General features: G+C 42.1%; 1 protein-coding gene across 1 annotated transcript in view; it reads right to left on the bottom strand.

Moving 5' to 3' along the window:
- Positions 1–21,970: 21,970 nt before the first annotated feature.
- MKX (mohawk homeobox) overlaps positions 21,971–24,608 on the bottom strand; it is a 48,772-nt gene continuing 46,134 nt past the window's right edge. The window contains exon 6 of the mRNA XM_059841182.1: positions 21,971–24,574. Coding sequence (XP_059697165.1) covers positions 24,388–24,574 — 187 coding nt within the window. The 3' untranslated portion in view covers positions 21,971–24,387. The remainder of the gene's footprint in view (positions 24,575–24,608) is intronic.

The raw sequence follows: 24,608 nt of genomic DNA, 5'->3' as shown, positions 1-24,608 counted from the left end.
TTGATTCTCCACTGCCTCTCACACTGTGTAGTCATTTTCACCGGTGCAAAGTGAGTGCAAAGTGAGTTGACATCTCCTTTGCACAGGTGTAAATGATTACACATCCCTGGAAGCTATGACTCTGTACTGAAGCCACTCTGGCCAGAAGTAGCATCTCTGTTAACCCTAGAGAATCTGTAGGGGGCAGATGATACACTTACTCAGTAGGGGAGAATATCAGATATGCCACGGAGAGAGTGTCCTTTTGTTTTAGCATGAGCTTGCCACACCTTATAGCACACAACCATCGTTCTCAGAGGCACAAAGGTAATATGTAAGTTTGATTTTCTTAAAGCAACTCTGACACTTGGTGTTTTGTTGCAGGGGAAGGAAGGGTGGTGAAGCTGGAAATAAGGAGCTTATTGAAAGAATTTCAATGGCTTGAAAGAGTTTCTAGACAACACAGTTACTGTTAGCACACAGATGCACATCACCTCAATTTGGAAAAGGACAGGTTTCTGCCTTGCCTCGGTTAGTGCTACAGAAAACAGGGCTTTGAGTTTGAGTTATGTAGCTGAATAAACTTTTTAAAGACAATGTTATCAATAAGTCTGCTGAATACTTGCATGCAAACTTCATATACTAACTTGAATGACACTAAAAATGTTTAAGAAAAAATTAGGACTATTATCTTTTAACCTGAATGGTTGCAACTTACAGCCCTGCAAGTGGGATCTGTTAGGAAGAGAAATCGCTCACTAAATAATACAGGGTTTTATGCTAGCCTCTTTATTCATAGCAATCACTCAAAGTTTTTTCTTCTCAACAGAGGAGGAATTAACCAGCAAGTGGTCAGCATTCTGCTCATGGTTCCTTTCCCTTTTTGCAGGATACTTGGCCAAAGAATTTCTTTTTTTGAGCTTTTCATCTAGTTTCTTGGGTCAAGATATTTCTTTTCTTGTTCCTCTGCTAAAACCATCAAAACACCATGTTGTCCCAACTAACACCCAAGTTTCACAAAATAAGACCAAGAGAGACTTATCTTTCCATAGCTGCCTGTGTAGCATTTTCTGTGGTCCATGTGGAGGCTGTTGAGTTTGAATTAAAAAAAAAAAAAAAACTGTTGAAAGAGAGTAGCTACATTTAATCCATTAAAAGCACCTTTGAATCATTCTCACCTGTGTCATGAGCCTATAATGGTGTTAGTCTAAAGAGTATGTTCTAGACAAACAGAATTATGGCATCTATCACAATCATGTTTGATGCAATTATAGCTAAATAACTAATTATTACATAACTGTGCAATGCCTTCTTGTCAGAGTATTTTGTTATTCAATAGTTATTTTATTCCCAACTAATCAGTCTTGAAAATATACAAATAAGATTTTTAAGCCAAGGTGTACTTCAGTAAATTGACTCAGAGGCCTGAAACTTTTGCTGCAATCAGGACACTTTCAAATCCTTTATGTTGCTGTGGCAATACTGTCTCTGAACCAGAAGTTCAGTGTCTCTTAACATCTGTTTCCCATGTGAGAGGCCTTTTAAAATCAACAAAACCAAGTGTGAGTGGTCACAAGGGCCTTAGTAACTCCACAAATACTAAATTATGTTTTGGTCATCATTGCAATTTTTTTCTACCACAAGCTCACACAAACTAGCTGATGTTGTGCAATATCTGCAAGTTTAGAAGTAAACTTCTTGTTAGGAACAAAAGCCCTCGCTGATCCTGCGCATCCTGGAAGAGTGGCTGTTTCAGGACCTCTCCACTGTCATTCTGTCAGCAGAAACTCCCCATCTGCCCAAAGCAAACTGCTCTTTCATCAGGACATACTTCCTTTCTTTGGAGTTTTATTGCAACCTGATAGACTCAAGCTTGTCTCAGACATCTGTACACTCCCTAGGCAGAGACCATGGGTTTTGGTGTGCGCAGCAGAACCTCCCTGCCGAGGAGCCAGGGGAGGCATCTCCCTTGGGGCTCCTCACCACAGGATGGATGTGCCAGTGCCATGTGGGGATTATGATTGTGTTCCTGCAGGGCTGTGCTCAAGGTATAACCCCTTGCCTTATGGCAGTGGGAAGAAGCCACATTCAGTGGCCACTGATAGTCATTATGCCACAGTGTAACAGATTTTTCTGCTGAGTCCACACCTGTTTGTGAGATCCGGAGTGGAAAACTAGACTGCAGTGGTCCAGGCTGAATGGGATGTGGGGCTGTCCTCCTTCTTCTGAAAAACCAGTGATACCCAAGGTGACGTCAGAGCTCAGTCTCACCTTTCTGAAATTCCCAACTGCCCAGAATATCTCCTGTACTTGGCTTTAGTGAAGCAGTGAAATAGTTGCTCTGTGGCCACCTTTCTATATTATGGTCCTGTGCTACTTTGGCAACAAGAAGGAGGATAATTCCAGAAACCTCAGCAGCAGAGGTTTGTAGGGCATCCTCAGCACTGAACACCAAGATCCCTTCATTTGTCTCCACTCTTCTTTTCCTGCTAGTTTTCATCTGTATATTTGCTGCATCTGTTTACTTTATTGTGCTTTCTGGCACTTACTCTCTTTTTTTCCTCTTTTATTTGCTCATTGTCAGAAATGTCTAGCACACAAGGGGGAACAGATTCCTGCTTCCCATAGACCAACACGTGAGCAGCTAAAATCCCTTTGAGATCTTAGTCTCAAAACCAGTTTCAGCCTCTGGGATGTGATTTCTTTGTCTGAACAGCCCCCATGGCATGTCACTTATAAAGGTGCCATTCCCTGTGTAAGAAACACTGTGAGAAACAGTTGTCTACGTGTCATTTTACTTACCTGTGATCCAAATTTTAAAAGAATTTTCACAGGCTGGCTTTGTAAAACATGGTTTCCTGGCACTTACACAGCTATTAGGGATAATGAAATCCAAACTGTTTATTAGCTCATCCACTATCTTGATTATCCAGAAATAAAGCTGAAATTCCAGATGTCCAATTTTCAACCCCAATTTTTCCAACTGTTGGACAAATGCACATTTCTCTGTCACTGTCTCCATTTGAGACCAATTAGTTGGCTCACTTTTGGACAGTCTACCCCTTGCTGTTTTTAGCATGTCTGCTCTATTAATGGTTCTCCTTGAGGCAATGTCCACTTTTTCCATGAGTTTCACAGATACCAGCAGATGATTTGTAACCAGCCTCCTCTTCTGTTGATCAGCTGTGAGGATCTAAACAAAAAACCTCTGGGATTCAACAACATAATGTGGTGTCCTTGCAATCCTCAGACTGGGAAAGAGGATTTTTACTAGGCTCTTGTGATGTTTTGTTCTGGCCCAGACTCCTGTTATACCAAGCTGACATTTTATAGCAAACTTTTTCACTGTACCAGCGCTTAATTGCTTTCTTTAGTTTTTGCATTATTGCCAACTTCTCTTATTTTACAAACCAAATCTATCACTATTTTTAATTGTTCCAAAATACCACAGACCAGACTAGCGTCACCTTTTCCATTTGACATATCTGTGCTTATAGGGTTCATGACAATTAATGTCTATCTTGCTAGCAGCTGCTTCCTTTCCTGATTGGCTGCTGCAGAGAAAAACTCAAATGATGGGGCAAATTCCCCAAGCCCTTGGGCTGTCTGATTTCCTTTCACTGATCTGGCCCTGCAGAAGTCCAGCTAAATATAAATTAGCTGAAGTCCAGCTAAATATAAATTGTATAAATTGTTCCACTGCCCATTTATCCTGGGAGTCCTTGTTTGCACCAGATTATGCCAAGAACAGGTCCTGTCTGGTCCTCAGCCAGGCCAGAGGATTCAGCTTTCCCCTTGCTGCTAATTTTCTGATCTGGCTCTTTTTGCCTCATGGCTGCCTGTGCACCACATCTCAACAGCTCCTGCAAACTTGGAGCACTCTCGTGTGTCAGGGGCTGCTCTGCAGCACGGACAGGGCTGGCGTGCACAGGCTGCCTGCTGGAAACCTCTCCTGTTCCTCCTCCTGGCCACTCGCTTGGCTGAGACGCTGAGCAGAGCCAAGAAGCCTGTCAAGGACTTTTCTCTCAAAGAAATCAAGTTTTGCATTATTTGAACTGGACAATCTCTCCTCTCCCTGATTGGCCTCTGAGGGTTACAAATGAAGTAGAAAATAGTTTTACTGAGGCCATTTGGCTAACCCACTTGTGCAGCCAGGTGGCTGAGTGAGGTCTGCTCTGACCTCTGCCCCTTTCATTGCTTTCTCAACACACTTTTTGAGATCTGCCATTCCTTGCTGCTGCTCATGTCTGTTAGCAGATTTTGGGTTGTCAGGACACCTTTGAGTCTTCTGGCTCTGTGGAAATCCTCCTTGTTCACAGCAGACAGGTCTCTGCTTCCAACTACGGGGCTTCCCAGTCTGGCTAGACACTGTGTGCAGCATATGCAGATGTTGCCTCAAAAGCAGTTCCATCTCCACCTAAAAGTTGTCTCTCCATTGCTACTAAGAGACTTCTTGATGATTCTTCCTCCTTTATTTGCTGCTTTCTGCTTTAACCATGCTGCTGGCTCTAGGGAGATCTTTTTCCTGGGGGAGCTGAATGAGTTCAAATGTACTGAGGCTTGTCCCAGTCCTTTTCCAGCACCACACTGGAAATACAGGTAACATTGACAGACACATTGAGAGCAGAGGTGGACGTGATGATAGACTCAGACTTTTTTTTTGATGGTCCTCTGTCTACAAGGAATGTGCAGTGACCTCAGATACAGGGGGAATTAGGAGCTGTTTTTTTTCAGGTTACAATAGTCTTTTAATTAGCTGAGCCAAAAATTCTCTCCTCCCCCACCCTGCCTCTGTTCTTGGAGCCATAATCCTGATGTTTGTTTAGGCCAAGTCTTTGTCTTCTCTGATCTGCTCTGCCTTCTTTCCATAAACACACAAAACCAATAGCTATGAGATATGAGACATCAGTAAGTAGAGGTAATTTCTTGATATCATTTTTGCAGGAATGCATGTGTCTGTGTGGAGGGTGCTTCACTTTTTCTGGTTACACAAAGCATCTTGAAGGCTCTTGTCTCTTGTATTTATCCCAAAGTCATGGTGGGTCTTACAGGCCTCCTTGACTCCTCTGAGGACAATCTCAGTGCTCATCTGCCTGCACAATTGACATCTCTTTTTAAAGAAAAGGCGTGCCTGTGTTTTTGTAGGTTACAGCCATTTAGTTCAGTATTGCTAGTTTGCTTTAGCACTAATTAAAATGGCACAAGATTAGTACATAGTCATCATCATGGTGGCCTTAGTCTGGGGTGGTTAGTTTGATGTCTGCAGACAAGTTGCTGCCCTAGCTGAGAAATGTCTTGGGACCATTAACAGAAAGTCACAGTGATGTGTAGGTCTTGGAGAAGGAGTATCCTCCTCCACCTGTCTGAGAGGGATTAGCACATCACCATCCAAAAGGCAGCTCAGAGGCTTCTTGTGCCTGCTGTGGGCAGCAAATGGAGCATTCAGCCTTAAGAACAATCTATCAAGGTACTTCTGCCAATGGTAAATTCAATCATTGGGTAAAATGCACTCACTGGAGTCCTGTTCAAGTGTGATGCAAAGAAGCATGGGTGGGAAAGAGAGGTAGGGAACCAGAGTGGCTGGACCAAAGCTCTGGCTTTGTAACTCAAATGGAATGAGCTCAGGTCCTTTGAAAGTTGTCCATTTTAAAACATTTCTGCTAACTTTTTTTCCTCACATCAATTTGCTTATAGATTAATTTTCATAAGCTTTCCATAGGGGGAAAATTGATAATGTGACCCAAAATATTTCTTTTCCAAAAATGTCCAAGTTACAGTGGAAAAAAACAGTTCAGCCACATAAAGATGTGATAGTTATGAAAGCAATGTGAGGGACTTGCACAGCTCTCCACCTGCAGCAGCTAATTAAGAAGCAGAGGCTGAAGCCAGGTCTTTTCCCTTGCTCGGAAAGGACTGCTTCCTGTCCTCTGGCACAGCAAGAATTGGGGTTTGCTTCTGTGATCATCCACTGCCTCCAGCAGACAGTCAGCATGGGGGAGGCTTAAAAGTCCATTCCCAACAATGTCTGTGCTTTCCTGGAGGCAGCAGATAATTGCAGAATTAAGTTCTAATTCTGTTTTTCTCAGAGGGTGTCAATTAGGTGAGTGATCAAAGCAGAGTATTAGGAAAGGGTGAGGTATTTTTACAGTCAAACAAACTGTATAAAAAATTCACACCAGTGCTTCTATGTTAGGTCTTCTGTGTGGAGGGACCAAGACAGAGGAGCTTGTCCTTGCCTCCTTTGTGATTCAGTTCCTCCATCCCAGCTGCACTGTCCAGGGTATCACAGAATCATAGAATGGTTTGGGTTGGAAAGGACCTTAAAGTTAATCTCTCTCCAGCCCTGTTTCCATAGACCAGGTTACTCAGATCTCCATCCAGCCTGACCTTGAACACTTCCAGGGATGGGGCATCCACATCTTCCCTGAGCAACCTGTTCAGTGCCTCACCACCCTCACAGTAAAGAATTTCTTCTCAATATGTAATCTAAACTTACCCTCCTGTATTGCTCTTTTTAACTTCCCACTCACCGTACCTCTGTAGGCATGTGCTGATGCTTCACATTTGTTCCTTTAGGATCAAAGCTGAGGCAGATCTGCATGTCTTTCCCCCTCTCCCTCTGTGCAACACACCTCAAGCTATAACCTAAAGAAAGTCTCTGGGTACACCCACTGAATAGGAAGAATGTGTCCCAACTCATTTCTCAGCTAGGTTGACCTGAAATGAAATTACTTTATAGCTCTGAACACTAAAATTTTGAGGAAGGTTTGCTAGTCCCAGGAGGAGGGTTGTCTGCTCCTTCTTGCCCTGCCCTGGGTGTTGATACCCCAGGCTTCTGCAGCCAGCAGCAATCAGAGGGCTCTTTTCTTTGTTGGGTAGAGCTGGGTGGTTTTGGTGGTGATGTGCTGCCACTGGGGGATGGATATGTCCCACCCAAGGGACAGCACAGGTCTGGACAGAGCAGCCAGTTTACAGCTGTGATCACAGAGGTGCTGGAAATGGCCTGCTGCTGCTGTGCTCTTCCTGTAATGCATCTCTAAGGGCAGGGTTTCACCTGGTGCCTGACACCTAATTGGGGGTTTCTGATGGTAGGTGTCCCCTGGAGTCTGAGGTACAGGGCAGGTGTAGGCAGTTTAGCAAGAGAACTATGCTTCAGAGGGACAGAATCTCTCTTTATCCTTCCCTGTCAGTTTAGGTGAGATCTCTGTCATGTTGATGGAGTTTAGCTGCCTGGTTCACACAGAAAGCTGCACCTTGACTCACAGATTTGAAGTCTCAAACTGGATCACATCTTCAGGGTTCATCAGGATCTGCTTTGAAGTCTCAAACTGGATCACATCTTCAGGGTTCATCAGGATCTGCTCTCGGAAGGAGAAGATCATCCATCTTTGAGCTGCCTCATGGAGCCAGAAGCCATTCCCAGGAGTGCTGTGAAAGCCAGACTGCTATCTGCAGTTTGCAGCCTGCCTTCATAGCTTGGGTTTGGGATATTTGTAGTGCTGGCTTCTTCTGGGCAGGTTCTTTGGAAAATCCTGATGGAGCATGCTTGGTTGATGATCCAAGCTCTCAGTAAATGCCCTGTAAAAACTGGTTTGATGTGTTCCGGTGGGTAAGCAACACGGGAAGGCATCAGATCTGGGCTGAGTGTTCTGTGCTGGCTGCTGTACATGGCAGACTAGTGCAACCAAACAAAACCTGAGTTCATTCCCTGCCTGAATCAATCCATTCACTTGAATCTGGCCTTCTACCTCCCAACTATCCCCTGCAGACCTTAAACATTAGCATTCCTTACTACCTCTGTCCTCATCCCAACGACACTCAGTTGCCTTTAGACAGAGTCTCAAGAGAAAGATGCTCCACAGTAGGCAGAGATATTAGGCTGAACCTAAGTAATGTCCCATGGAGACAGCTTCAGCAGCTGGTCCTGGGGCTAAGTGTCAGGTCTGTGTCCAACATCTGCCTGGCAGCAGGAGAAAGCACAGTGACAGCTTCCTTCTTCCCTTCTTGTGGTTGAACCTCAAGTTCACCACATGCCCCTGAACTTAGACAGAGAACACATTTCTTGAAAGCTCCAACTGAGCTGCCACGGCTGTAGATGGAGGAGTTGTCCTTGCTGTTTCCTGTGGTGCCAGCGTGCAGCAGCAGTGCAGGTTTGTTCCTCACTGTCTACAGGAGCTGTCCCTGTGCCTCCTGGGGCCTTGCACAAAACCAGGCATGACCTCTGCCCAAAGGAATTCCACCAGGCAGCGAGATGTCTAGCTGCTAGAAAATCACCTGCAATTATTCACACCCTCAAAATTGCAGGAGCAAAATGAGAGCCTGCTTTTCAAAATCAGGTCCATTATGTGTCTGCAAAGTATATAATCTCCACATAATTCATCAACACCATTAATCTAAACTACTAGGTACTGAGCTCAATAGAGCATGTGTTTTCCATGTGTGTGTAATATCAAACAAACCTGTGTTTAACTTGTCAGAATATAATCAACTTCCATTAATTACTTCAGTATGAAGTCTCCAGTACCAATGGTTCTTCATATAATCGCTCAAAAAGCTTTTATTGGGGAGCTAAACAGCTCAATAACACTAATTAATTGTGTTTCTTGGACAACTGAGATTGTATAAGTGGAAAGGTGGTTTTGGTACATTTCCCACTACATTGATTTTCACATTTCTGGAATGCATTTCCCCATAATAGTCATTAGAGCACAGAGAGAAGAGTTGGAAAGGTGCGGTAGAAGCACGGCATTCCTAAAATATGATTTGAGATTTGTACTGGATCTGTGCTGTTTGCCAGAAATTCAAACTCTGGCAAATAACTTAGCCTTTCTAGGCTGTTTGCCCAATAGGCTGAGTGAAAGAAGCAGCAAACCTAAAAATCTGCCAATATTTATGTACCAGCATGTGATTCAATTGTTTTATTGCATTTTATTGCAGAAAAAGAGGAGGACAGAAACTCTGCGAGTCCAAGGGAAAAATATGAGTATTAGTGTTAAAGAATTTTAAGACTTTAATTAAACCACCCCAAAATTCACAAGTTCAACCAAACCAAAAAAAAAAAAAAAAAAAAAAAAAGGAAAGTGAAAGTGCACAATGGCTCCCTTGGGATTTTCAGGGCTTTACTTCGGCACATATTTTTCTAATTCCACGTAGAGGAACAAAGAATGTGTTTTTCCCACCTGAGAAGTGTTGTTTGGTGATTCATGAAACTTTCTCCTTTGTCTGAAGCAGAGGTTTCTCAGTTACGCACCCCAGGGCTGCGCTGCTGCAGAGAGGAAGAGAACTGGCTGGGAGGGGGGCAGCCAGTGGGGAGGGTGTGAGGCCAGGGGAGCATTTCACATCAGCAGGATATTACTTGGTGTCGTGTGTGTCTGTATTTATATATAAGGAGTAAGGAGTAAATGAATTGTTACTCTCAATGGCATGGAAAAGTAAATAAAAAGCCTCTCTCAGCAGGATTGTGAATGCTGGCTGTGGGTTTGGATTCATGCTGCAAGGCTCCATTCACAACTGGGTTTTATGTTCTCAAGTCCTCTCTGCAGCTCCAGTGTTGCCTCAAAAGCACCATCTTGTTGTCTTCACAGATAGCAGCACTCAAAATGCCAATCACTTATCCAGCAGTTACAGTATCTAGTTCATAGCTGTTTGCCTTAGAAGTGTTGGCTCCCCCCAGCATGACAAAATACAGATTCCGCTCAATGGAAATAGGTGGCACAGCCAGTGCCTTCGTAAATCAAGATGAAAATGTGATCAAACCCTACAAGCTTATTCTTATTCAAGATTATTTTTATTCAGAAGCTGCTTCTTCTTTAGTAGTAAACATTGTCAAAAAGAAGCCACAATTTAGTCCTGTGCCCTATTGAGCCAGGTCTTGTAAAAGTCAACTCATCCCTGAAAAATTTCATCTCCTAAGTGGTAAAGATGTATTGAGAAGTGCAAGGAGGGAGGGAGAAAAGTTGCAGACAAAGCTATGGTGATGGCTTAGGACTTCATGTTTTCCCTTAATCTAAAGGGCAGAGTTAATTCCAACCTGAAGGAATGAGGAATGAAGTTTGCATTTTAATTCAGTTCAAAGAAAATAATTAAATGATAAATAATAATTATAATTTGGAACTGGAACATTCACTGCTGAGTTGCTTATGCTGGCAATTTGAAAAATACCTGGTCTGGCAATTCTAAGGAGGAGAGAAAAAATACTGCCTTTACACACAATCAGACTGCAATTTCTGAAAAGACATGTTCTAATTCTTAATGTTTCACACTCTTTTATTCAGAGTATGGAGTTAATACTATACTCTCCAGGCAGACCTCTCAAAAGCCATTTGATAAAAAGTTGGTGTCAAGAGACAACAGTATCAGTATTATGTGTTGCTCCTGCAAAGATCTCATGAGACATTTCTGCCATTTCCTTAAGTAAGTATGTTTTCACAAATCTTGCAACTCTTGTTAAAGGAGCAGAACCTTAATATAAGAAAAGAGATGTTGCTCTAAAAAAAGAACTAGACTCTCAGTCTTACTGAAATATTGACAAGTGACAATCAGGGTCTCTTTAATCCCTGGCACCAGGTGAAGGTGAGGGAGGAATTCATGTTCTGTCCCTAGCAGGTAATTTATTATGCTGGTCAAGTCTTTCAGATTTAGGACATTTGACTGGTTTCCATCCTCCAGTGATCAGTAGTTTTGTTTAATAACCAGTTCCCATTAGCAGTATCTCTGATATTCTTTCCTACCTTGAGAGCCAAAGCCTGTTTCTATTATGCTGTACTTGGAGCTGTTTCAGGTTTCATCATCCTTCTGAACGTTTCTGTCCATATATGTGAGTTCTTTGCATCCAGAATAGCTTATTCGGCACAGACAAACAGCAGGGCTGTCAGTCTTTTTGGTGAACACCTTGTGAATCATGTAGCTGGCAGGGAAAGGGGATTGGATTTTCTGTATTCACTGGATTTGATACAGTGGTAATAAAATTCTTGTCTCTCTTGTATCAAAAATGACTGTGTATCTCTTTGGCTAATGGAATTGCTGGTGCTTCCAAAACCCCCACATATCATTATGAATGTATGCAAGACTCTTAACTTCTGATTTACTTTTCCCCTTTCTACTTCTGACTCATTCTTCATCTTTGCATATAGCTTGACTGTGTTTTGTCTCCCTCCTACCCCCCCCACTCCATTTCCCTGTCATCTAGCTTCTTTCTGAAGTGAGATGCTCATACCTAGGAACGCATTCAGTGTCTCCTTGAGTCAATATACCAAATCTTTACATTCCAAGCAGTCTTCCTTCTGAATGATCCGTCTTGTCACATGAGGAACATTCCTGCTGTTTTTTCACACATCTTACCAGCCTGTGTGCACTCGCTGAGCAGCTCTGGGGATTCTCTGGCAGCAGTTTCCTTGGCTTTGTGGTGCTGAGTGTGAATCCCTGCTCCCACTGCAGGCATTTGTTTTCCTCTTCGTTAGCAGCAGTGGCCACAAACCAGCCTGTCCAAAAGTGTGTTGGTTAACATGTTCAGCAAACCCTTTTGAAGCTTGAGGCAAACTGTGAAATAATTTCTTCCCTATTGGCATCTTTTGTGAGACTAGAACTTCTCAGCATTCACCAGATGCTCTGGAGCAAGTGATTTGCAGAGGCTTATAGGATCCGTTCCCATGTTTTTCTTTGTGGTCTGTCTGCCTGTGTTAGGCTCCAGAAAACAGTGAAAACATTCATTCTCCCATGACATTGAGTAGAGAGAATATGGGCTAATCCTGCAACACAGTCTTCAGAGAGCTCTGTGCAGGAACTCCAGGTTCTGCTCAAAACAAACATACCTTCTGGAGGGTTTCTGCCCAAGTATTTTCTGGGGAGGCCAAAAGCACTTACAGATCCTTCAGGAGCTGTTCCATTGCACCTAGTTGGAAATTTCCTTGCTTTCTTCTGGCAATTTGAACTTACATGTTAAATATACATCCCTCTATGTCAACTTGCATGTTTTTCAAGTCTGCTGTCTTCCATCTGAGAGCCACGTTTGTCCCTAATGTTAGACTCTGAAAGGCTGTGAAAGTTAAACAGCCTCCAATGGATGGCTGCCCAGTCTCCTCTGCTGGCTGGCTGGTGGGATCAGAACTTGCTGTCCTTCCCCTCCACTCTTACACCTGGAATGTAAACACACCTCACAAAAACAGAGAAATAAACCAACTGCTATTCAGTCTGTTAACCCTCTATTGAGCAACAGAGGCAGATTGCTGAAATGGAAAATCAGGTTGGAGAGGTGACCTCAAGAAGCCATTCTGTCTCAAAGAACCATCAATGATATCTATTTAATTCCTGATTAATATGTCTCTAAATTGTTGTTTCAAAAAGCTTCATTGATAGAAAGTTTTCTACCCACATAGAATATGTATTCCAGTGCTTCCCTATCTGATCCCCCTTCAGCTGGCATGACTTACCCAGGAACTCTCCTACCATCTCCTTTGCTGCAATTAAAACCCATTATTACTCAAGTGTACTGCTGTATAAAGAAGGGATTATTCTCTTAGTGTCTCTGCTGACCACATATACCTGAAGTTCATAATCTTCTCTACACTTAATAGCACCAGATCAATTAGATTTACCCTTCAGAACATGTTCACTCCTAGTATGGTAACTGGGTGCCTCCAGCTGGTACTTATCTCTTGGAAGTGCAGCCCCAACAGAGCAGAAGACATTCACTTACACTTCATATAGCCCAACACCTACATATACAACTCAGCGTGGCATTTCTTTTTTCACAATAACAGAATAGTTTTGGATCGCCTTCACCTTGTGATCAGCCTTCATTTTCTACAGTACTCCTGTCATGGTTTTAAGGAAACCAGGACACTACCTCACCATGCACTGTACAGTCCATCACTTTTGTTCACAGGTCCTTGCAATACAGTTGATGTATTCTGTTATTTTTCAGGCCATTTCTCCAATGTATTGAGGTAACTGATATAAGAATTCTTTGGAATTCTTACCCTGGCCTCTGATAGACTTGCAAGGAAAACCAAGCTGACAACAAAAAAAGTATCAGGATTCTGCATTGCAAGAGTTTCAATTTTTTTCTGCTCCAGGCCACTGTGAAGAACAGAGGAGGCAGGGGGAGCATGCCCCAGCAGCAGCAGCCAGGTGTCTTTTCTGGTCTATCTGCCCCCTAGGAGCTGGTTGTATAAAGCTAATAGCACATATTGTGTATCTGGGGAACCTTTCTTTTATTCCTTTAGACAAGCTATTGGTGAAAATACTGAACACAAACTGCCAAGGACAGACCCCAGTGGAAGTCCTTGATGGATATTTCATTTTGACAATGAGTCCCTAATAATTTTCCTGAGCTTTCCACTTGTTTTATACACTCTGAATGGTAATTTCAGCTCCATGATATTTCCTCTGCTTGTTTATAAGAATGTCATATGAGAGGTTGCCAGAAGTCTAACTAGAGTGCCAGTAGCTGTCTGATCTACTGTGCATCTTCCATGCATGGAGTTTGCCCTCCTGTCACAGCAGGAAATCAAATTGGTTTATGTGATATGTTTCCAAGAAGCTCGTGCTGGCTGTTACTTTTGGTACCTTCCCACCTGGTGCACAGCATGACTGGCTGCTCCTGCAGATCCCTGAGATGACAGCCAACTTGCCTGGAATTCCACACTTTGTCCCTTTTGTGGCTGGGCAGCACATGTGTTGGTGGATCACTTGACACCCCTGTACAGTGCAAATGGCCAGAAGTGGGGCTGCCTATCCTGCCCCATAGGATCAAGGGCCTCTTACTGCCCTGCTGTTGTGAAGAAGGTGTGGCCAGGCTCAGGGCACAGGTAAGCCCCAAGTGTTTGTTTTGGTGGTTTCCTGGTTGATCTAGAGGACCCGGAGAAGTGGGTAAAAGACACATGAAGGTAACTTGGTTGCATGTAGAACACTTTGCCCTTCTGTCTGGGTTGGTGCAGCAGTGCCTCAGGCTAGAGCAGTGCTGAATCACCAGCACAGAGCTGTCATGTCTCTGAGCTACAGTTTCTCTGAAATGTACTTCCTACTTGAGCAACAGGAGCCATCAGAACGAACTGCTGAAAGCAAGACATCGGAGTACATTGCCAGGATTCTCAGTAAAAGGTGAAAAATGGAGTCTCTGGGATCTTTCATGCTCAAGTGGAAACCAGTATCAAAGCTCCATTGGTTTTGATGAAAGCAGAGTTCAGCCCAGGGTCTGTGACTTTTAAGAGTTCACAGATGAAAAAGTAATGACTCCTCCTTCTACATGGGGCAGATTTTCTTTTCATTCTCACGGAACAAACTAAAAAATTACACTTGGCCTTAGGTTTCCACGCTGCTATTTTGTTGCTGTTGAGGGAATGCAGCAAGAAGCAGCTCAGTATTTGTTTACATAATAATGTTTCCACATGCCTGTATTGAATTTCAAGTTGTAAATCCAGGTACCACCAAATCCTCCTCTCATGCTGGTACAGGTCCTTGTGAAACAGATACGGGGAATATTTCATTTTATAAATAATGTCTATAGCTCCCACCCCAGCTACCCATGAGGAAATCTCAAAAAGATTGCAATCTTCTTGTATTTTTGTTCCTGGAGGGGAATCTGATTGATGTGTCTTAGAAGATGTTTGATATTGACTGGGTTATACAGCAGTGCCTATATTGTTGTTTTCACAGTAAACACTTGTTTCACGCAGCCTTGTTTGAGATAGCAGTAAGGGAGATGTGATTTTCCAGGAACTCAGTCCATAAAGGAAAGGCTTTTAAATAAAAAGGTGAAAAAGGGTGCATAAATATAACTTGTAACTGTATAACACTTCACACACATTAAAGTGACAAAAGCACCAGACTTTCCAGCCGAGTCTCTTCCAATTTGGCACTGGGCAGGGCCTGATGGGGTTACACCAGTCTGGGCAGGCTGCTCTTGAGAAGACCTTTCTGATGCCCACCTACAGACATCCTGCTTAGCAGACATCAGCTTCTGTAGTCAAGAGACTACATCAGGACTGTAGTCAAGGGTTTCAAGGACTGGAAATTGCTATATTCTATTACTATATTACTTTGTTCTGCATCTTGAAGCATGGTGAGATGCTCTTGGCTGTTTGCTGGGCTTTTTCCTCACTTTTTTTTTGCATGTGGTTTCACTGCCAGTAAAAGGTTGGTGCAAAACTTGGAGCACTCTCAGTTTTCTGGCTGCCATTACACTTCTAACTGAGAAATATATTTATTATTGCTGTTGCAGTCTCTTTTTAAGTGATGGAGATGCCTTCTTCAATCTGACCCCCTTGCTTACTCTTGCTTGCTCTGTTGTTTGTAATCAACATGCATGAATGAACCCCACATGGATTCATCCATTACTGTAGTGGGTGTCTGCTCTCCAAGGCTGAGGAGTACTAGCAAATGCTATGCTCACTATCTTCATTCTCCATCTGAGTGCAAATTCCTTTCAATATCCCAGACAGCAGAAAAAACCTCACAGTTTCTCTTAAACCCTATTTTTTTGAAGGCAACAGGACACTGATACAAATGTGACCTACAGCAAAAGCAGCATTGTGCTGGCTGAAATGATTCAGCATAAAAACCAGTACTTTCAAACAAAGTGAGAGAGACAGACTTTTATATCCACAGGTCACCATGCAAAAGTGGTCTTTTTCTCAAGACAATGAGCATTAAAAGTTTTTCAGTGCAACTATGGAGAATGTATTTCCCCTGCCTGTAGATATTTTTGAGATGGTAAAACTTTTTTGTTGTTGTTGTTTTAAAATGGGTTAGAAAGTGTAAATATATAAACAAATGAAGAGAAATAGCCAGAAGAACATTTTCAAAAAGTCAGTAAACATCATTTGGAAACCTCAATATTTTTTGTAAGTTTACATTATTTCTATTTTGGTGTTGATTACAATCCTTTTTACTATAATTATCTTACATTTCAAGACAACAAAAGTAAATATGAAAAACTAGATGTACTCATTTTAAAAAACATATAAATTGGGGATTGATCATCTCCAAGCTTTCTTAAAAGAAATCCAAAGAAATTAAACACACTTGTCCTGTTCCACAAAATGTTTCCAATTTGCTGACCTGGCATTTAATTCACAAAGATTTAGCTGAAATGCTGCTGACCATTTTTCATGACTACACTGGCTGCCACTGAGTACTTGGAACATTTTAAAATCCGGCCACATATTTTGTGGCCATTTCACAAGATTCCCAAAGTTAAGGTGAACATTTTAAGTGCTGCCCAAAGCATTTAGCTATGTACTTCAGTTATACACTCTCACTCTTCCCTATGAATAGATTTTTTTCTATGTATGTGAAGGCAACAAACATGAATAGGGAATTTGCTGTTGAGAAGGAACTCATTTGTGTAGTGCAGTGATGGCACTGAAGACCCCAGTGCAGTGTCTATGTCCTTTCCCAAAATCACAGCAGGCTTATCTTGTGCTGCCTGACTTCTCTATTTCTTCTGATTCTTATGAGCACATTCTGCAGGCCTCAGACCCGGGAGAAAACTCTTTAAAAGGTGCAAAACCAGAGCTTTAAACCCTTGAGAGTGAAGATTCTCCTCCCTGCACCAGGTAATATGAGGAAAATCAGAAATCAGACTGCTCTTCTGAGCATTCCCAAGTCACAAGGACAATCCTAAACGAAACATCTCATTTTACACACGAACTTGTACATCCATGAATTCCTGGGCAGCAAGAAGTCTTTCTTAAAGACACATTTCAGACTTCCTAGGATAAGGTTATCCATGTGCTTCAGTGTGCTCTTCAGTTGATATCGTTAAGGAAGGTCAGTAGTGGTGGCCTGAGCCCAATAAGAATCTTTGTGGTGTGGGTCCCAATGTCTTGTTTCTTAAGAATGTGGTTTGTCTTCCCCAGCTTTAGCTGTGTCAGATTTGGACATCTGGTCTCAGTAGCTCAGTCTCCTGCTGCAGCCAGTGAAGAGATGGAAGTGCTGCAGAAGGTGGTGCCTGCACTGGGACATGTGACTGAGATGAAATTTTAAATTACACTTAACATCCGAAAGCCATCATTCCTTAAGGGCATTGAACTGAGTGTGCCACTTACAAAACAGCTCTGCTGTCTCCTTCCACAGCACTGAGGGACATCTCAAGATATTCCCTGGTGTTTAGAGCATCCCCAGGAAGAGTCATCTTGTCTGCATGGACCAAACTCAGGATAAGGCTTACCTGGACTCACACAGAGAGTCTGTGGCAGGAAAGGGCCTGCACTCCAGTTCTTTACCAACAAGCTATCTTTCTTATTCTCAAGATAATGTGCCTTAACTGTAAAGAAAGAAATGTCCCTAATTTGTGGTTATTTACAGCACTGTAAATCAGGCACATGCCACGAAGTACCAATAAAAATTGTTTAAAATCAGCCTTAAATAGCTAAACTCTCAAAAGCAGCTCATAAAATGAGACTTGGCAGTTCTTAGGTAGTTATGGTTAAATTGACAGTCCTTTTGGGAGTTAAGATAGCCAAAAGCAGTAGTAGTTAGGAGTGAAGTGATAGATGGTGAGCTTGTTGGTTGAAGAGCCTCTATTGCATACTCCTGAGGCTTCATATGTTCATTGGCCCTGGACTGTGAGAAGGGAGATACCAAACTTTGTCATTGAGCACCAGCTTGTTGTGTCATGCATCGTTCTATATGGCCCTAGAAACTGCAAAGCCAGAAGAACGAGCCTTGGTGTGAAGGATCCCATTGCTGTCTGCCTGAAACTGGAGACTTTCCAGGCAGGAGGAAAGATAGAAGGACAATTAAGTCCAAAGCAGGCTGAAAGGAAAGTTAAGGAAATCTGGAGAAAGGACCAATACCAAGAATGAAAAAAGCCCATCCATAAAGAAACCAGATCTCAGCTCCTTTTAAAACGTCAGGTGCACAAGTTATATTAGCCTTGAGCCAGGTCTAACTTCCGCTGCCAATAACCACTTCCACTGCCAATAACCCAAGCTGACATAACAGCAACATTAAGGAGGTTTGGTTTTTTTTTTTTTCTGTTGCATTAGGCATTCATGTCTCTTTTCCACTTCTTTTTTTTCTCCTCTACATTTTTTCCCCCCTCGAGGTACTTGTATTTTAGCCAACCGCCTCCATTCTTGTTAAACAAGAGGAGTTTCAAGATGGGGCTCAAACCTAAACACTGGCTCAGCAGCCCAGCACTGTGAAAGCTGTGGGTTTGGGTCTCAATTCTGCTGCTAATGAGAATCAAGCACACCCAGGCACTTGCAAATCAGCTTGTAAAACATGAACTGGCATCAAGGCTGGATTGCTGTAGCCTCCCTTGCAGTGTTTCAGTGCAGTGCTCTCAGGCAATTCAGCCCTTTGCATCATGCTTCACCTTTCTTTCCTGCCCTACCTAACTAGGCTGGGCAGGGATGTCACCAGAGCACCTTCCAACCACCAATGTCCTCCTACAAACATCAGCTCAGCCACACAAAGCTGTATTATTGTCCTCTTTGAAATACTGCACCAAAGCACAGAGAAATTTGTGGACAATGTGAGTAAGACATAGAAAAATCAATGACCCCGAAGCTGCACAGACATATTCACACCGTACTAAGTCCAGTTCATGCTCTTTGGGGGATCTTGGTAGAGCAGCTCGGGCTTGATGCCAAACTTGGTTACCCAAGTTTCTGTCCAGCTGGCTCAGAGTAGGCATGCAACTGCCTGCACTTGGCCATGGAAACATGACTTGGCCCTGAGACCTTCAGAAGTGTTTCGATTTGTTAGGTTAGGAGCCTGAAACCCTTTGAGGTTCTTTCTAATTTTCCAAGAGTCTCACAGATCGTTCATAGTAGCACAGGAATGAGAAGAGGGGGTTGTCATGCTTAAAGCTGTCTCTGTGACCACTGAATCGGTGCCAACTGGACTTCAGAGCTGGTAGTGGAACTGGATCTGGTATTCTCAGTCTGGGCCAAGTCCAGGCTCTATTTTCCTGCAAGTACCAGGCTCAGGTTTAAGAAAGTGTGATCACACCAAGGACTGAATGGAAGCACACTTGTGTTGAAGGTGCTATAGCAGAACATGGGGTTTCATAGCAAGAAAAGTTTGTGTGAGAAATTCATTGATTTTGGCCAGAAATGTGGGGAACACTAAAAAGATTTTTTTGCAAATGTATTATTGGTAATAGGCAGTGCAAAAACAACTTTGGACCATTATAGGATGAAGATGTTCACCTCACAAAGAAAGAGGGACATGGACACAGCAGAGGTGTTTAATGCATTCTTTGCCTCTATCTTCAACACAGATGATGTTTCAAGGGGGTCTCTCTCAGTGCCCTGAGCTGGAGAACCCTGATTGCGAGAATGATCAGTTTCCATTCAACCCCAAAACCATGCAGGATTTGCCTCCACAGTTGGATCCCTACAAATCTATGGTAACTGATGGGAATCATCCAAGAATCCTCAAAGAGCTGGCTGGTGTCATTGCAAAACCACTCTTGATGGTTTTTGAGCAGTCCTGGGAATCTGGAGAGGTCTCAGCTGATTGGAAGCTGGCAAACGTTGTCTCAATTTTCAAGAAGAGCAAGAAGGAGGAGACCAGAAACTACAGGCATGTCAGTCTCACTTTAGTGCCTGATAAAGTTATGGAGATGATTCTGGGAGGTATTGAAAAACAGGTGAGAGACAACACAGTCATGTGGTCACAGCATGAAGTCTGACAGAGTTCAAGAAGTGTTTGGACAATGATTTTGGGCATATGATGTGATTCTAGAGAATGGTGCTGTCCAGGGATGGGATCTGGACTCGATCCTTGTGGGTCCCTTCCATGAGTCTGTGAAAGTCAAATATGAGAGAAACAGCTGCACCCTTCCCTTTGCCACACAGCAAGAGGACATCTGAGGCAATGCCAGGAGCAGTGGCAAGTTTGCTTTTCTGTTTTTCTCTCCTGGCAGGACCAGGATCATGGCTCTGCCAGGGCTACTCCGAGGTCCTCAGTGCTCTTCTGAATGCAGAAATTTTGTATGAGACTTGTATAGCCCTGGTGGAGTTCAATTTATAGAATTTTCTGCAGCTTTGGAAAGGTGGATGACCAAACCTTCATCTTCAACCCCACACAGAGGACTCACCAGTAGATAAAGCCATCTCCTCCGGCCCCTAGAAGCCATGTGAGCAATATGGCCCAGGACTTCCACAAAACTGAAAGATACAGAGTCGTGATGGAACCTGAAAGCCTCTGGAAAGATTCCTGAAAGAGGATCCACGCTTGGTGGCTGCGGTCCTAATACTTGGCAGTGCCTTAGTAGGCAGGGTGAATTGTGCCCCACTGGCATGCTCCCTGACTGGCCCTGAGTGATTCCTCATTCACCACTCATTGTGGTGAATTAGGGAGAGAAGGCAGCTCCCTGGCATTTCAGAGCATCCCCCAAGGCAGTCACCAAGGCCTTTCCCTGGTGCAGGACCCCTTTTGACTAATGCAGAACAATTCCTAAACTGTCTCCTATGGCTGGGGATGACATACAGGGTAAAAAGAAGGACTTTCTGAGCATGAAAAGTACAGTGAATTCCAGAAGCTCAAGATTATTTTTATAATCAAATCTGCTTCCTGTAATAGCAGCTTACATTTGGTGTTGTTGATCTCCACTGATGGATAATTTAGGTAGATAAAAAACATAGTTCATCAAAGCCAGGGAATATAATGAAAATCTCTCAAAAAGAGAGATTTTCATTATATTCCCTGGCTTTGATGAACTATATTTTTTCTCAAAAAGAAATCATGAAGAAAGGGGTTTAGGCCTCCATAGCATTTCCCATAGCCAAAGCTAAATCCATTCTTCCTTTCACAATGAAGACATTATCAACCTCCTCCCCCATCTTCTCCTTCTAGCTCATAGTACAGTGGCCACTTCACACACTTGTGTGTGGGGATCCCAGTCTAGCTGCCGTCCTTTGCCAAACTCCAAGTTAAAATATAAGGCACCAAGTTATCAAACGTCCTCAAAATGTGTTAACCTGGGACTTGGTCTCAGTGTCCCTGGTGGAATGCTTCACCTGGCATATGCATTTATGCCTTAGGTCACCAGTGGAGGATATGAGGTTACAAAGTGAGAACTGTAGTTCAGTGGCTGCAGCAGTTGTGTGGTGCTAGGACAAGAGTCTGCAATCCTGAGCCCAAGAAATATTCTACCTACTGAATTGAAAATTGGAGCTCCCCTTACTCAGTGGTTTCTAACAGTTTGGAGTGCTCAGCTCTGGCAAATGATGTGACAGAGTAGGTGGGAGCAGATTGAGTTGGTGTCTTCATGTCAGATTCAGGTACAAAGTAGGTGCCAAGTGGTTCAGCATCATTAAGATGTGGGTGTTTTTACACATTCCCAACAGCAAAAGTCAAGCTACATACTCCCTCAGGAACTCACGTATCAGCTGAATATCCAGATCTCCACTGACATGTTGGGTGGCCAGAAGTGTTGCAGAAGTACATTTTTATCACAAATCAGCAGGACATAAAACCTGAAAGTGCTGATTGCCCACCAAATCTGAGCTATCACCCCTCCCACGCAAGTGGAGCAGCTTTGCTGAGGCACAAAAGTTAAGAGATCACTTGCACTGGGCTCTCTACTATGAGCACTGAGCTTCTGGATGGGCTGACTTCCTCTCCTTCTCCACCTGGTTCCCCAGCCAAATATCCACACAGGGTAATGTAGGCAAATGTAGCCTGTGCTCCAAAAAAAACGTAAATGACCAAAATTTTTCCCAGCTGATGGACCTTCTCCAGGGATTCAGGTCAGTGAGCAGCTGTGGCCTCCCCCTGCACTCCTCCAGTGTGGAGGATTTATCAGCATTATTCCACGTTGTCATTAGCAGCCATTACTCAAACCTTGCTGCAGTCCTTTTCATCGGGTAGGAGCTAAACTACCACAAGGTGTATGGATCAGAATAACTTCTCTGTTTGTCCTTGCCTATCACAGGCTTGTGTCCCAGTGCAGGGAAACCCTGACTATTACAGGAAACCAGAAATGCAAATGCCTAAGGACAGACAAATGAATATTTAATTCAAACCAGCAAGATGTTGTTTGCAGTTATTTATTTTACTAAAATGGTTACATATGTTGAAACAAAGAAGAGCAATAGTAATAATGTTTGTTTTTCCAATATCATAAATAATTACTGAGTTTTCATTAGCTGTTGGCTCAGCACTGATCATGACTTTCGTTATTTAAAAAAGACACACACATAATCCATCAGAATTTGTGTTTTCAGAAAACTCTAAAGCAGCAGTAGAAAAAAAAATAAATTAAAGGAAACAGTAACAAGAAATTAGGCCAAGTATTTCTTAAATTTAAAACCCACTTGATGTGTTTTACAGATTATTCTTGTGCTTTGATCATTGGAAAAGAGAACCATTAACAAGTTGTTTATACAATGGCTTGCCTTCTCCAGTTTTACTTCAGAGGAGTCCCCAAAAGTACCCTTTCTACATGACAAATTTTGTTGTTCATACAGACAAAAACACTGAATATTCCTAACAGAAGAGTTTGTCAAAACCATGAATTTATTGTCACAAAATATTTAATACCAGAATAACTTATAATAGTATGAACAAAAGTGAAGTATTAACTCTCTGCTATTAGTTATAAACTCACATTATTATGCCAAAATCCAGTAAAGTATTAAAAATTAATGTCATGGAATCTTAGACATATAATGATGCAAGTCAGTAAAACATACTTCAACTGTTCATACAGTCACAACATACATTTCTTGCTTGGCACTTTAAGTCAATGCAAATCAGCAATTTAGAAAACAAAGTAAAAATATATATGTACAAAATATTTTCATATCAAATAATTTTCATTGTACACTAAATAAAACCAACAAAGTTATGTTACATCAAGAAGTTTCCTAAGAAGTCACACCAAGGCTGATATTTGCAATGTGTCTTGACTATTTTAGTGCAACTGACACAGCCTCTATTTGCAAGTTAGTTACATCATTAGCATAGTCCTGCTTCCATTGATGTGGGAGTTCTGCCATTAAACTCAGCAGGAGCAGAACTGAAGTCTTGTCTTGTTCATTGATGGCTCACCAGAAAGAGAAGCAAGGAAAGGGATAAGTAGGAAAAAACCCAACAGGATACCCACAGGAAAAAAATCCAAATCCTAGCAACAACAAGCTCTTTTCCAGTTTTCTGTAACAGATTCTGTATAAATTGGTTTTGGCTTTGCCACTGTTTATTCAAGCACTGTAAACCTCATTAGACTATTGTTATATGACTTAAGAATAACTTGTACACCTCCACATAAAATTTAAAAATAAACCTGGTTTTATGACAGTTATTACACTCAATAGCAGTCAATTTTAGAGACATGACATTTAATACAGGGTTTAGTATCTTCTTAAAACCCTCCTGCCTTAAATGCTGAAATTTTTCAATGTTTCAGTTCCTTCTGTGATTCTTGTTTGGGCTTTGATAGTTTATATTATAGGCTTTTCTTACTGAAATGAGAAATGTCAATCAACTGTCCTCATTTATGCAGTACATACAAAATAAAAATGTTTAAACCACATTAAAGTAATAAGTTCCACCATGGAAACATTTCTGAATGGCACTATAGTTTTAGTTTTGTACAAGAAGAAACCAATTTTACTTCTATCAAAACTTCAGTAAGTCACTAGTAAAGCTTTAAAATTATAGAAATTCAACTTGAATTTACAATTAGTCTGACTAAAACCTTCTCAACTAGAAATCTTTAATGAGCAACACAGCATATGTTTAAGTTCAAAATAATCTGAACAATTAACTTATTTCCTAAATTTGTGTGTTCTAGAGTATTGCACTTTTCAAAGGAATGGTTTTGGTATTTTAATATACTGCATATACAGGTAAGAAACATGCATAACAACCTTATCGTCACGTTGACAAAACGTACTGTACAATTTTTATAACACTGTTGATTAAAAAAAAGAGAGTGAGAATGATGTAACAATTTCATTAAGACTCATCAATTTGTACAAGTCAAATAAGCACAACTCTCCAGGGCCTTCAGCAGTAATGTGTTTAGCCCTCGGCTGCTTAAGCCCACTTGGAATAATATACAAAGTTTAAGCATTATGGCATTGTCATTTTGAGGCATACCACTGTTGTACTATGCCCACGTTATAGCTTATTTTTTCAAAGCAAGGCACTTACTGTAATAGCAATGCAAACATCTTATGCGCAGTTCGATTAACATAAAATAAGTTAATGTTTTGATAAAAACAGGGTTTTTATAATTTACATGCCTTTTATAGAAGCAGTTGAACATTTCATTCAATACAATGAAAACATCTGAGTCAGAAGGGACCTTAATTTTTTTAACTGACCGTTCTGTAAAAGGGGACCTATTTTCCACATTTTCCCCCTGTCTGTGAATTGGATTTTGCTGAAAACAAATCCCGTGAGGAAAACGTCTGTTTGATGTGAAAAAGAAAGAGGACCCGTCCCTTAAAACTGCTGAACTAATGGCACTTTAACAGTCTTTACTTCTGATATATGTGATGATTTCTGAATGATGCAGCTGGTAGTTCCCTGCAGTTTGTCCTTGCCCTGGGCGAGGTTCGTTAGGGCCATAGCTGCGTTGATCTCCTTCCAGTACGTCTCATCTTTGCTGGGTCCCCTTCTGTTAGCTGCACTAGATTCAAGCAATAATAAATATTTACACACAC

The sequence above is a fragment of the Haemorhous mexicanus genome, chromosome 1 (genome assembly GCF_027477595.1).
Source record: "Haemorhous mexicanus isolate bHaeMex1 chromosome 1, bHaeMex1.pri, whole genome shotgun sequence".
Lineage (NCBI taxonomy): Eukaryota > Metazoa > Chordata > Aves > Passeriformes > Fringillidae > Haemorhous > Haemorhous mexicanus.
This window is presented reverse-complemented; position numbering and strand designations above follow the sequence as displayed.